Below are 15,428 nucleotides of genomic sequence, written 5' to 3' on the forward strand. Positions count from 1 at the left end.
TCTCCTTCTTGGTAATCTTTAATTTACTCTTTCTTATGCATCAAAATCATCCATCACTTCAAAGGAACAGGGTAAGACACCTCTATGAGGAGACAAGAGGAAATATCACAGGAAATTTCTTTTTGAGTTTTTCAGCGCTTAATCTGCTCTTGTGAAGACAGACAAGGAGAAGAGCAGTAGGTGGACGAGTTTTCTATACCCTGATGGAAGATACCTGATACACATACAGCTATCTCAGTTCCCAGCGACACAAGCAGAAATTTGCTACGGTAGTCCTTTTCAGAGCTGTGCTCCCTTTTGTCTTCTTATATTCTTAGCGACACAGTCATGCAAGCTAGGGTCCTTACTAAGGGAACAGAAAAAGGAAATTTATGGCAACTTTCCTTTTGCTCAGGAAAGCAAAGGATCATCTAGGGGAAAACAACCCCTCCTACATTCCTAGTCACACATGACCTGATATGGTTATTGCAGAAGTAATAAGGACAAAGTCTCACACTAAACTCTTGTCATCCTGAAAACAGTCTCAGTGTTGTTCACATTTTCATACTCTGACAGTCATTTACTCAAAAAATCAAGTGCTCTCTGAAGGATAAAAACATTTCCAGATATGTCCCTACAGTCCCATGAGATTCTTCCTACTCAGAAACAAACTATATACCTGTATATGTGCAGGTCTTAAAACCTGCCATAGGTACACAGCTTCTACTCTGCAACAAAATGGAAGAAACACTAAACAGACATCTCAGGACTTTAGAAGCTAAACATCCATTACCAAACCTGGACTGGGAAGTTGTATCCCAGGAGAAATGTGCCAAATGTGAGCTCATTTATTCTCCTAAAAGGGCAGCAGCCAGCTGGGGGAGGGTTGCTGGCAGAGGACGGAGCTGACACCGAATCACTTCAACACGCTGCACACTGTGCTCCCTGTAACATTTTATATCAGTGCCTTATAAAACTCAGATCAGTCCTATCTCTCACTCCACTTGCCCATATGAAAATATATGCCAGCAGAGCAACAGGAATACAAGAGCTTTCTTTCTTGCTTGCACAGACCCAAGTTATAACACCCTGTTGTATTTAAATCCTGCCATGCTGGTGTAAATACCAGGCATGGGTGATCCAGTACAGAGCAGGTCCAAGCTGGCTCAGCCTCAGACTTGTCACCTAATTGACTCAAAAGGGTTTCCAAGGTTTGGACCTGCTCAGATGCAAAATGGGTGAAACCACTTACCAGAAATCAGAACCCACCCAACAGCATGGGTTCAAAAGTGCCTTCCATGCAGCCAGAACTTGGGTGGGGAAAGAACCCACAGAGGCAGACAGAAAGTAGAAGAGAAAAGTAAAACTGTTGTCTGTAACAAGGCCTGTTGCATGCAAAGTGTTTTCTAAGTGTGGAGAAATGAAACCTGCATGCTGGCTGGGCTGTGTTCATCAGCTTCAAGAAAAAATGGCCAACACGTGGCTGACACTCCCAGCTCCACAGATGACACTGACTCCCCTTAGAGACTGAGTAAGTATATATAGTTATATACTTATATATATACTTATATACTATATATATATATAGTATATATAGTTATAAGTAGCTATATACATATATAGCTTCAGATAGTCGTCCAGCCCAAATCCTCATACAGGTCATGACATCCAACAGTAAGTCCTTTCATGTGCACCAAACCCCATGGAACTGGATTTAGAAACTATGGTTCTGAAAGTCTTTGCTACAAGACCTTGCCATGCCAGCAGAGATTTTAGCAGGCTCCTTAGCCCTAGGGGCGGCTCAGCCTCCTCTGGTGCAGGATAAAGCATTAAGACAAGGTGCAGGAGGTTGCGGCAGGAAGATGGTACTCTCTGGTCAGGAAGCATTTCAGAGAAGGGTGGAGAGCTCTAAAAATTTGTGTAATTTCAGATAAACATTTGCAACCATGAGGTTTATTCAAAGTAAGTGAAGCCTTGTGTTCCTCTGATGGTCTGCCATCTCCCTCGGTTACCTCATGGAGCTTTGTATTTGTTTTAACAACAAGGGGCCATATAGAGGGGTTGAAACATTAAGCCTCAGTAGAAGCAGGAAAACTGAAAGGGAAATATTTATGTAAAAAAATAGGATGGAAAGAGAGAGAGAGTAAGAGAGGAAGGGTGAAAGGGAGAGAGAAAGGAAGGAAAAACAGGGTCAAGGGAAGATTTAGAAGTAAAGGAAGAAAAAAATAATGGAGAAAGCTCAAGATGCCATGTAATAAAAAATAAAGGACAGGAAAAAAAATGCTCATGGGGCCCTTAGGAATTAAGTATACATTTCAGAGTTTATTTAACAGATTAATTACCCCTTAGTCATGAAGTAATTGATAAAAAATTAATGAATATGTTTTTTGAAAGGAAAATACAGTCAGTTGTTGAGAATTTGCAGTACTAAGGAGGAGAAGTTTTCTAGGTGTAACAGATTTTTATTTTTTTTTTCATTATTTTACATCAAATTACAAAGATAGGAGGACTTAAGCACTGGAAGGATATAAGATGCTGCTACTCCCATGCTGCCCTCTAATATCACACGTGATGAAAATATTTATGTTTCCATTGCTCTCACCAAATAAAAGAAAAGACACATCAACACTCCGGAGTCCATATGCTGCACAGAAATGTTATGCATTCCTCTTTATGACAATCTTCAGCTCTGGTAAAATGTGGTAACATACGGCCTCTTGCCCCTAGATCAGCAGAGTATAGGCTTACAGTCCAAGCTGCAGAAGCTCAAATTTTTAGTTTCAGAGATTTCTACTGAATTACTTCACTCTCCCCTTCAGCTAGTTCATATCTTTCATCTTTAACACGTGGCCTTGGCTAGACCTTCAAGGAACATACTGGAGATACTACAGTAACTTGAAAATCCCCCACTCTCCTTTTTAAAAAAAGTTACAGAAAGTATGAAAATGTCATATCCAGAACACATTTACAATCATAATCCATCCCCATACCAAAATGAAAAAAGACAGCCCTGGGCTTGTTAAGGGCAATTATATTTGCCCTCAACAACAGATGGTTTTAACAGTCCAGGTTAAAAGAAATATATGGATTTAAATAAGGCAGTAAGAAAGTAAATAAATAAATAATCCACCAATCTGATGCCAGCACCAGAACAGTAGGAGACCTTATTGCTTCCTTTATTCCCTTTCATTTCTGGGTCTGTTGATATAGCACAGGATTCGAACAATACACTAGAAAACTTCAAACAGGGACTGAGATTATATCCAACAAAGCTAGAAGGGGAAATTTGACACCCCTACAGTACATTCATGTGGAAACAAAATGAGTTCTATTTATTTTATGGGACAGTTTGAATTTATTATAAGTTGCATATAATTTCCTGTCTCGTTTCTTGAGCACTCGTGGAATTTATTTCAGGATGTCTTACATTATCACACACCCCACTCCCTCCACCCTGACACCCCTTCTGCTGAACTTGCTCTACAAGAAGTCCCTGAAAGGCAGAAATCTGAGGGCAATCTCAAAAGGGCTAAAGCTTTTGAAGAAATTCTGCAATGGCACTGGAGAAAAAAATGGAAATAATGTGAAAAGTAATGAACTGTAGAATTAATGAACATGTCTTTTACATATCTATACAATTATAAGAGTAACTGTATTAAAGTGATTATAGAAGCACTGTCCAAATAATCCACAGGTAGAAAAGCTATTATGATTTCTACATATATTTGCCTTGGAAGCAGATTACATTTCTCAAGCATGCATGCTGCTTTTCCTTCTCCAGTCACCTGTCTACAATACCTTCCAGTTTCACCACAACCTTATCTATGCTCATACATAAAATGAAATTCTAATCAAGGCACTTAAAGAGACAAAAACCTAAAAAAGCCTGGAAATGCATCTGGCATTAGTAATCATACAATAACTCAGGTTGGAAGGGACCTCTCATCCAAACCCCATACAGTAAGCAGGGTAACCCTGAACTAGATCAGGTTGCTCAGAGCCTCATTGAGCCTCATCTCCTGGGATGAGGCCTGAACTACCTCCCTGGGCAATCTGTTCCATTTTTCCACCACTCTCATGGTAAATAATTTTTGCCTATCATACAGTCTAAATCTACTTTTCTCTAACTTAAAACCATTGCCTTTTGTCCTATCTCTACAAGCCCTTATGATCAGTCCCTCTCCAGCCTTCTTCTAGGCCCCCTTCAAGTACTGGAAGGTCACTATTAGGTTTCCCTGGAGCCTTCTTTTCTACAGGCTGGACAACCCCAGCTCCCTCAGTCTGTCTTCATAGGAGAGATATTCCACACCCTGGTCATTTTCATAGCACTCCTCTGGACTCATTCCATCAGGTCCATGCCGTTCCTATCTTGGGGACTTCAGCATTGGACACAGTACTCCAGGTAATCTCTGATATGGCAGCATCTCACTGCCAGTGAAGCAGAGGAAGCTCATGGACTACAGTAGTCCCTTATACACACAGATTCAAACCACACAACACCCAGAAAAGGTGTTCAGTTGAAAGGAAGAGAAATTGAACACTCATGTTTTGGAAGAAGATATTGATGACCAATGCTTTTGAAGGTATTTTAATTACTACTGTGCAAGACATCTAAATACTCCATTAAAATCTCAAAATAGCAACAGTTATTAAATGAAAAGACTTTAATACAAAATCTAAGTAATTGCAATTCAGTATAGTTCTATTGCAGTTAACAGAGGCATATCAGTTACATAAATAAGAAGCTTGCTCTTGACATTTCAGCTAATGCTATTCTTAGGAACCACTATATTTGAATTTAGTATCCTGAGAATGGTACTTGCCATTTCCAAAGAGAAGAGAAAAATTTTTAAAGCTGATGACCAGACCATATCCAATTGAGAGAGGGCCTTTAACAGAGAGAGATAAGATACTGTATACAATTATTTTGAGAAATAAATGAAAAATTTGATAATAGCATTTTTAAAACCATGGCACCAGCTCTTATATTTTTCTAGTATATATAATCCCCGACAGACAGTACAAATGAGTGAAGTACAGTACAGTGAAGTACAAATGAGTATGAGCTTAGTATGGGGCCAAATCCTACAGTTCTTAAACATGCTGAGCCATATCTCCTGTTGATCTTCCCTAAATTAGTACTGAACTGACAGTTCTCTCTTCTGCATAAGGAAAAATTTTGGCTTGTTAAAAAAGTTGGTCAAAATGCATACAGTGAGTCTTAGCATACATCATTAAAAAATGTGATTAAATATTTTACATTCCTTGAGATGGAAGGACATCTAGATTACAAGATTGCATTTAGCAGTTAATATTTTGTGCTAATCTGTGCTCCACACTGCACTGGGTTAAGGAACCTTGAGAAGTTTTTTCCAACTTTCCGGGAATTGTATGCCTCTTGTTTACTTTCCCATTTTGCTTGAACGTGCACCTAAGGGCTAGGAGGCATTATGAGACTTTAAATACACAAAGCTGGTCAGCCACCTGTTAAGACAAGCCTTATGTCCATTTTCTGATTATGAAAAGGTGACAGAAGCAGAAGTCAGCTATTCCTGTCCATCAGTTAGGAAAAGGAAAGGAAAGGAAAGGAAAGGAAAGGAAAGGAAAGGAAAGGAAAGGAAAGGAAAGGAAAGGAAAGGAAAGGAAAGGAAAGGAAAGGAAAGGAAAGGAAAGGAAAGGAAAGGAAAGGAAAGGAAAGGAAAGGAAAGGAAAGGAAAGGAAAGGAAAGGAAAGGAAAGGAAAGGAAAGGAAAGGAAAGGAAAGGAAAGGAAAGGAAAGGAAAGGAAAGGAAAGGAAAGGAAAGGAAAGGAAAGGAAAGGAAAGGAAAGGAAAGGAAAGAAAAAGAAAAGAAAAAAGAAAAGAAAAAAGAAAAGAAAAGAAAAGAAAAAAGAAAAGAAAAGAAAAGAAAAGAAAAGAAAAGAAAAGAAAAGAAAAGAAAAGAAAAGAAAAGAAAAGAAGAGAAAAGAAGAGAAAAGAAGAGAAAAGAAGGGAAAAGAAGGGAAAAGAAGGGAAAAGAAGGGAAAAGAAGGGAAAAGAAAAGAAGAGAAAAGAAAAGAAAAGAAAAGAAAAGAAAAGAAAAGAAAAGAAAAGAAAAGAAAAGAAAAGAAAAGAAAAGAAAAGAAAAGAAAAGAAAAGAAAAGAAAAGAAAAGAAAAGAAAAGAAAAGAAAAGAAAAGAAAAGAAAAGAAAAGAAAAGAAAAGAAAAGAAAAGAAAAGAAAAGAAAAGAAAAGAAAAGAAAAGAAAAGAAAAGAAAAGAAAAGAAAAGAAAAGAAAAGAAAAGAAAAGAAAAGAAAAGAAAGAAAAAAAAGTTGTGGTTTATATTGTAGTATGATAGACTTATGAAAACTCATGCCAACTTTTAATTAGTTACTATCTACAACCTAGGAGAATTTTTTTGGTAACTGTCCTTGGCTTGGTCTAGAACAAGTGATTTTTTTCTCCTTTGGCTGCTTCTCATCCTCATATCATAGCCTCTAATGATTGGTGTGTTTCCACTGTTTTTTCACTATCTTCAGTGCCCTGATTGTTTCTGTAAAGATGATCTGCTTTCCTTCCACATAAGAGAGAACAGATGGTTTCACAGCAATAGGTTGTTATTTCCCATTTTTTCCCCCATATAATTGTTGCCCACACAGTTCTGACTTTTCTTACAAGCTTAAGAAAAGGACTATGAAAGCAATAGAAACAACAGTCCTGTCCACAGATTTGACAAGACTGTAAGAGAAACCATGAGGATTTGCAAGAAAGAAGGAGAAAAGAGAAACCATGTGGATTGCTAACAGCAGAGTTACAAGATTCAGTTCTTGTTTGCTTCAGTGGAAATTCAGTCATGTAGAGATTGATAGCCCTCTCATTAAGAATTATTTGTCTGGGCATGTGGACTGCTTGGGCACTACATTAAGTCATGAACCTTCTGAGCATATGGATTTTTGCATATGAGTTTGTACAGCTGACAGATCCATGACAACAGGTGACCATATTATAATCTTCAGTGTTCAGTTTCAGGTCAGTTTTCATAGTTTCCTTAATTACTCTTTGCCAAACCTATGAATCTAGCAAAAGTCATTAAAACAAAAAAACATGAGTAACTTTACTGGCACTAGTGAAGCAGACCGATATCTCAACAGCCAATATCAAGTGCTGACTACCATTTGCTAAAGCACCCTGCAAAAAAATTCATCACACAGCCTTAGTTCAAAGCATGAAAACCTTAGCACTTGGAAGAAAAAGAGTAAGCTACATACCTCAAAATCAAACCAAAAACCAACTGAATTAAGAGGTAAATAAAATAAGTCCAGAACAAAAATTCAAAAGTGGGAAGAAAGTGATGAGTATACTTACTGAAATCTAGACTTTCGCATAAGAAATTGCTTTGGTTTATAGACATCAGCTATTGCAATGCAGCAGCACTGCCTACAAACTGCAATGGTGACAATTTGGCATTCCTTTACAAGAATAAGTCTTAGCTTCATAGAGTGAAACTTTCCATTTCAGTGCATCCTTACCCAACTGGTGTGATCAAATGCCAATCTGTACCTACACATGACTACGCCTGAAAATCTATGTGCACACTTTGGATCCTGTAGTGGAAAAATCCCTCTTTATACAGCTACAACTGTAGAAACAGAGGAGCAGACATACAACAGTAGGTAGACTTATCTACACATGAAAGGAGAAACTGTCAAGCTTTGCACATTCAGATGTAAACAAGAAACATTATATTCATTCCACTGGGTAATTGTGCTTGTGGTCATCCAAGACAGCCTCAGATAATAAGGGAATGTAATGCCAAAATGACTGGAAGGAATAGACTATTGTATTTGACTATTTTCCATGTGCAAATTAGCACAGCGCAAGAAAGAAATCCTGCATAAAAACACATGTACTTTATTACAGTTCTTAGTGTTACTTCTGTAAGTACCACAGCAGGAACAAAGACAGCTAAAAAAAGCTGCTGAAAAGATTGAAACAGCAAATGCAAATGTGATTAAATGCCCTTTTGACATGAAGGGATTTGACTTCAAGTTCAGATGAATGCATGTCAATGGCTGGTTATGGTTTTGGCTACACTTCCTTTGAGTTAGACAGCTGTGATCTGCTTGTGTTAGGCTTTAATTTTTAAACCAATGGCATGAAATACATTCAGAAAAGTTTGCCTGCTTTTTTTTCCTCTTAAAAGTGGTGTGCTATTATTTCCTTAGCATGCAAAGGTTCACAGACCAATAAGCAAAATTCTCCAAATACCTGGTCTTAGTCTAGAAAGAGAGAAACTATCTTTTCAAGTTACTTTCAGTCTGATATTACTTTTTGTAAGACAGGCATCTAGTGTTATGTCTAGATTTCAATATCTAGACTCCCATTTATGCCAGGGAAACTGACTGTCTGAATAAGAAGCAATTTCTAGGCAGTTAACAAACTACTGACCCCCACAGACCTCACTCAAGAACCGTTCAAGTGGAAATGAATGTAATTTCTTCTTAAGAAGGATAAGGACCCTGATGGAGTAGCAAGCTACACCACTCCACGTGGTCTTCCCTGAAGCAGCCTATATCTGCTGGATAACTAGAACAGACAGGTCACTGCTGATACTGCCTTGTCCACCCCTTTAGCATCATGAGTACAGGGGCTGTGCATCTCTCTGGTCTGTGCAGCCTCCTTACTGAGGCAAGGGTGCTGAACAAGGGCATTAGGTACTGCTTTAAAGTGCCTTACTGAAAATATAGTAACATGATAAATTATTGTAAGACTAATCCTGTTAGCATTTGTTATGTGTTCTTAGTGCTTACAACTGTGAACTGCTGATGGTACTCAAGTGCTACATGACTAGATGCTGGTTGTGTTTCCCAGTGTGGGTCAGACAGGTTTTAGAGAGACAGAAGGTGAAACACATAAACCTGAATGGTGATTGTCAGTGTTCAAACACATTCTGCTTATTTCACTGAGGGCTGATACCTCTGAGGCTAATAGCCAGGACACAGGCCTGATCCCATATCACTTTTTTCCCCCAAAAGATGTCCATGAGCTGTGTACCACACCCTGTGTGACCTCCATCTTCAATAAACCATAGTAGTGATCTGTAACAAGGTATAACAAAATTTATCTTTATCTAAGCTATAAGTCAAATTCTTGCATCATCTCCTGATGAAGGCAAGTGAGAGGTTTTCCTTAGTATGGAAGGAGCAAAAGAATGGCCCAATTTAAAAAATGAAAGTTAAGCTTGCTTAAGAATCACTATTCTTAAGGCACAAAGAGATTTGTTGGGAGGTGGTAGGGAAATCTCTGGAGGCAAAGCAAGTCATACAAATACAAACTACTATAGTATGGAGTATAATGCATAATAGTTGGCAGCAGAATGTACTATTTATTTTCATGAATTAGGGACTGAGAACTTAATTCACAAGGAGCAGAGTGAAGTACAAATGAGTATGAGCTTAGTATGGGGCCAAATCCTACAGTTCTTAAACATGCTGAGCCATATCTCCTGTTGATCTTCCCTAAATTAGTACTGAAGCGCTGGCTCACAATGCCTTACAGTCATCAGATTATAAACTCATTTTCGTGCATGAAAGGGAATCTATGCTGATTTTCTGGTGTTTCTTGTGAATTCAATATTTTAAATAGAAAACAGACCTTTAAAGTAAATAACTTTTAAATTAGTCCAAATAGCATCCTCATTTCAAGTGAGAATTTAGTGATCATATATCCAAAAAGCTTTTTTTTAAAAAAATATACAATAACTTTAAATAGGAATTCTAAGCAGGGTTATCCCACTCTTTATGTCCCCATGTGGTTACTAAAAATGTGTTCAAACTAGTTTACAATTATTACCATGGATTTTTTTTATACAGAAAAACAAGAGGATGCAAGCTGCTATAAAATTCACATTTCTTTAAGGTTCTTCCCTATTTGAATTATGACACTTGGTCAGAAAAAGTGAAACATCCAGAAAAAGAAAATATAGGCATGCCAAGACAATTATAGCATCAAAAGTTTGTGCATCAAAACGTTCTTTTCTGGTAGCCAATATATAGGCTCATATTGAGTATGAATCAAAATGGAACATTTAATCAAACAGAAAAGCTGCAGTGCTAAGCTACAGCACTCAGAGGTAGAGCATCCTATCACAATAATCAGGGCAAGTATGCAAGAAAATCATATAGTAACGATCAGCTTTACAGCCCTGGAGTACCAGGTATCACCTAACCTATCTTCCAGAAGTTGGTATAAACCTGTCTCTGTAATGAGTCAGAGCAGTAATGAGAGCTCATTTAACTGGCTGCAGGAAAAAGTTCAGTACATGCTGTACCTGACTTCTCTGCATGTTTACAACTGAAAAATACCTTTTCTGTTTGTTTTGGGTTTGTTTTGGTTGTTTTGCTTTGGTTTGGGTTTGTTTTGCTTTGGTTTTAAGGAAGGAAGAAAAACACTGGAAGTTACAGCATGATATAGTTTGATTTAAAGAGGGGAGGAACTACTCTTCTCTAAGAACCAAGCAGTTAAAACACTATTCATATGTCATTGCTCTCCAAGTTTATAAAAATGATGCCAATATCAACTTCTTGGTTCTACCTGCAGCAACCCACAGTATCAGTGCTCCAAGCCTGCAATACTTCAGGGGGAGACGAGATTTACATTACTTCTTCAAAACAAACTCTAACTGCGGTCCTAAAGATTAAAAACATACCCACCCGCATACGCGCACACAGACACAGTATCAGCTACAAGCTACACACATTTGCAAGAAAGAAAAGGGCATTTACCAGGACGAGGGAAGCCAGAAGCAAGGTGCCAGCAGTTGTCCAGCAGCAGCCCTCCATGGTGGGTCTGTGCCGGACCTGAGGTCGGAGACTGCAGAAGCTGCGAAGCGCTCGGCTGTGCTTGCTGTCACATCCAGTGCTGGTGCGAACCCTCAGCCCCGCTTCTCCGCCTCCATCAGCCCTGCTCACATTTCCTGACCCAGGCGTGGGTGGGTGGGTGGGTGGGTTGGAGGGAGCTGAGGGGAAGCGCTCCCTGAGCCAGCCAGCAGCCAATCCCCCTCCTGCTAGTCAGTCATGCAGCACAACAAAGCCAAGGGGGTCTGGGGAAAGTGCAACAGTGAAAGGCAGAGAGGAAGAAAAGAGGGTGAGAGGAGAAGGAGGAGGAGGAGGAGAGGGAGGAGGAGGGAGGCAGAATGGCACAGCTGAAGGGAGTGCTCTGCTTTCAGCTAGCCGTCCTCCAGGATCTCTGCACCACCACTTGCCGTGAGCTGTTCACACTTATTGCTAGGTCAGTAGCTCTCCTCCTGAGTGAGCATTGTTCCAGACAGGAGGGAAACTTAATCTGTGTCAATATATAACGCACACCGTAAAAGGCACCAATGGGAAATGCTGAAAACCTCCAGGGAGAATGTGTGTTTTATTAAAGCCATGCATTTTCTGCAGAGGAATGTGCTCTGGAACCCTTTTACACTATTTGTTCAGCAATCAAGGAACCTAACTCTGCTCCCAAATGACAAACTAGGAATATTTCTAACAGGACTGAGTGACAGTCTTACTGCCAGTCCTTTTTTTATTTTTTGGTGAAACTTAAAAACTTCCCTATTCTGCAGGAGAAGGAAAATGAGCTTATGGGAGGAATAATTTTGCACAGGATGGCAAAGATCCACACATTTCAGGAAAGCTGGAAACTGCCTTTCAGGCACTAATTTGATGGCTTCAAATCACTGCTATCACTCTTCAGGATTCTTGCAGTTTGCATGCCTATACCCCTGCATTGCCTGAAGTCTCCAGCTCTGGGTTTTTGTTTGGTTTGTTTGGTCATTTGTCTTTTTTTTGTTTGTTTGTTTGTTTTGTTTGGTTGGTAATTTCTGTTTGTTTGTTTTTGCCTATTTGTTTTATTTATCTGTTCTGTTTTATTTACCTCTTGTAATCTCAACATTATGGTGATGCTGCGTCCACATGGGATGGGCATGTAGAAAATTCTGCCTTCCTCAAGCTCTTGACTATTGTGCCCCAGTAAGCTCAGAAAGAGACAGAGAAAAGTAAGGTATATGTGTTAGGGCTGGAGAACAGTATGCCAGCAATGAGCCTGAAAAGTGGCTGAAGTCAGAAGCTAGGAGAGGAAAGGGAAACTCCACCAAGGGCACTAGGACATGGGGACAAAAAGGGAAAAAAGAAGCTAGTGTACACCACAGATCTTTGAAGAGAACTGCACATCAGTAGAAATGAAGAGCAGCCTGGAGGAAAAGCTGGTTGAACAGAGGGAGACCGATATGGAGTTTGCAAGACTGAAAGAACTAGGGGGGAAAAAAGGTTTCAGATGTTAAGTCAAAGAGGAGAAAAGAAGGTGGCTTGCTTGGTCTAACAGGAACAAGAACATAAATGCTGAAGACATCTGAAGGCCAAAATATGAAAGAGATTAACTAGAGCTGGGCTTGGGAATTAGTCTGAAGAGAGAAATTTGGAGCAAAACCCAAAACTAATTAGAATCAGTGGGAAAAAACAATTCCAGCTTGCAATGGCCAGCAGTAGCTTGGCTGGGGACCTTTGGACTTGGTGGGCAAGGAAACACAGCTAGGAGGACTGAAAAATGTCAGTGGGAAGAGGCTGTGCCGGAAAACCAACTAGGTGGAGAAAAGGTTTTTAAAGAGATAATAAGATTCCTCTACCACCAGGAAATTAAGTATCCAAATACCCTCACAGAGCAACTTCATAGGCCACTTTTTGGAGCGGAATGGACCACTTTGCACCTCCCTATGGCTGAGAAGTAGGGAAACAACTGTAGGAAGACACCATGGCAAAATTCACAAGTTACATATTGCCCTCGAAAACACAGGAAGCAAAACATGCAGAGCTACTAAAAGTCAAGTGTACCTTTTATAAATGACACTACCATAGAAAGTTCCCAAACCCTTTGCTGCAGGGTTAACACATGCCTGAAAGCTGCACAAAAGGCCACTGCTGTCTGTTTTCTCCCATACTCTGCTCCTTTGCTCTAAGAAGTCTGAAAAGAACTTACACATAGTTTTTGGAATTCGTGTAAATTAAATTCTCAAGGCCAAATCTTTATTTTAAATAGCAAGGGCTTTTAATTCTGAGCTGGTGAAAGGGTGACTTCTTTTTAGGAAGCAAATTGCTGTAATGAAAAAAAAAATGTTAAAAAATATATTATTTTAAAAATATCTCTTAGCCCAGTTTGAAGCTGGAGATGTACTACAGTTATATAAGCCCACTTAAGAATTCCCAATTTTGGACATTTCTTGTTTAACTTTGGAAGCAGTGAAATCTTTTAATGGAAATTCTGGAGACTGTTTTTATCAGAATGGAAGTCTCAACAGGCATCTGAATCATCTACACTGGAAAAACTGGATTATGCTTTGACTCCATGGATCCTTCTGCCCGTGGACATCCTACTGCAGGTGATGCAAGTTTTGCATGCAGAATGGTGGCAAGATAAGCAAGTTAATAGAGGATAGAATCATAGAAACATTTGGGTTGAAAAAGACAGTTAAGATCATTGAGTCCAACTGTTAAAATAATACTGCTGAGTTCACCACTAAACTATGCCCTGAAGTCCCTCTTTAAAGTACTTCCAGGGATGGTCACTGAACCATTTTCCTGCGTAGCCAGTTCTAGTGCCTGATAACCCTTTCATTAGGAAAAATGAATTTTTCCTAATACTGAATTTAAACTTCCCATGGTGCAACTTGAGGCCATTTCCCCTTTTGTTACTTGGAAGTAAGTTTGTTACTTTGTTACTTCCCCCTTGTTACTTGGAAGAAAAGCAATCCCCACCTTGCTACAACCTCCTTTAAAGTAGGTGTAGAGAGCAAGCAGTAATGTCTCACCTCAGCTGTCTTGTCTCCTGGCTAAACAACTCCAGTTACCTCGGCAGGAAGACTTACAAGAATTGTTCTTATAAGACTTATTCTCTAGACCGTTCAGCAGCTTCATTGCTCCATCACCTCGATTTCTGTACTGCAGTGAGGCAAAGGTCTTGTAGTAATGTTATCATATTATGTGGCCTGCAATGTTCAGGCATGCTGAAAAAGATTTAGCTATAACGAGCTTTATTTGTTCAGGGTATGTGTTTAATCAGTATCAGAGCTGCAGCATCAAAGAATCACAGAATGGTTTGGGATGGAAGGACCTTAAAGATCATCTTGTTCAAACCCCCCTGCCATGGACAGAGACACTTTCCAGTAGACCAGGTTGCCCAAAGCGCCATACAACTTGGTCTTGAACAGTTCCAGGGAAGGTGCAGTCACAACTCAGAGCAACCTATTCCAGTGTCTCACCACCCCCACAGTAAAGAATTTTGTCCTAATACCTAACCTAAATTTATGCTCTTTTTCAGTTTAAAATTGTTCCCCCTCATCCTATCACTGTATGTATGGGTAAAATGCCCCCCGCACCTCTTTCCTGTGGACATCCTTCAGGTATCCCTTCAGGCTGCTATATGGTCTTCCAACAATCTTCTCTTTTCCAGGCTGAACAACCCCCCCAAGTCTTATGGTCATAATAGCACTGGAAGTTGTATGAAATTCATCAGATTTGATATATTGTTTCACACTTAAAATTCAGATCAGATTTTAAAATAGCACTTGAATTTTGTTTTCCCAACAAACTCATGCAATCCCAATATTTTTTTCATGAAACCACATGAATAATACTTTCAACGATCTGGCTCTCAGCTTTGTTCACATATTTGTGTCTAGAAATCAAAGTGAAATTCAAGGAGTGGAAACTCACATGAACCAAGTCCAAAGGAAAGGTCTACTCAAATTCTTGCATACAGCTTTAATGAGGAGTCATGCCCGGTATCTGCCAACTTCTACAGAGTACTATTGCATTTATCTAAAGGCTCACTTGAATTATTCCTACATGAAAAAAAAAATGAACTGAAAATGAAGTGTAGATTCACTGAAAAATTACTTTAAGACATGAAGTGCCTGGAAATGTTCTGAAGCTGAACATCTCCATACCCTACTTTTGAGGTCCAGGATTTTGTTATGTTGCATATACACATTTTTGCATGGAGTTAATTTCTTTATCTTGCTGAAAGGTCATTCTAGATATGGAAAACTAGTTTGGAGGTAGAGGTTTTTCTTCTTGTGCTGCATATATATGAAAAAATAAAGTCTATAGTAAGAAGAAAAATATGCCCTAAAGAAGGTGGCATTATCTGAAAGGTGAAAAGCTGCAGGTCCTGCTCATCTCCAAACTGTCTCTGTCATGCACTGCAAATGAATGCAAGAACTCAGAACAGTAAGACTTCTACCTGAAGCAGAATTAATAACTGAAAGCCCAAGGATTGTGTTAGACTGTGTGGATGTTGGCTACTGTGCCCACTGTTGTTTCACCAGTAAGACAGTGGCTGTTGTCAGCAAAACCTTAATGCTAGAGATTAAGTTTCTGAGTCCTTTAAGATAATTTCCAAAACTGACACTGCAGAATGGAAAGTCCAAAATT

The 15,428-nt window shown here is 39.2% G+C and overlaps 1 protein-coding gene across 5 annotated transcripts in view; it reads right to left on the reverse strand.

The window, feature by feature from the left end:
* Nucleotides 1-15,428, reverse strand: part of ADAMTSL1 (ADAMTS like 1) — a 405,610-nt gene that overhangs the window by 163,732 nt on the left and 226,450 nt on the right. For 2 of the 5 annotated variants that reach the window (XM_071730005.1, XM_071730004.1), the window contains exon 1: nt 10,740-11,266. The exons of the other annotated variants lie outside the window; for them this stretch is intronic. In XM_071730005.1, the coding sequence (XP_071586106.1) occupies nt 10,740-10,796 (57 nt within the window). In that variant the 5' untranslated portion in view covers nt 10,797-11,266. Of the gene's footprint in view, nt 1-10,739; nt 11,267-15,428 lie in introns of those variants that run through there. 5 annotated transcript variants of the gene reach the window in all.

This window comes from Heliangelus exortis, chromosome Z (assembly GCF_036169615.1).
Source record: "Heliangelus exortis chromosome Z, bHelExo1.hap1, whole genome shotgun sequence".
NCBI classification, from domain to species: Eukaryota; Metazoa; Chordata; class Aves; order Apodiformes; family Trochilidae; genus Heliangelus; species Heliangelus exortis.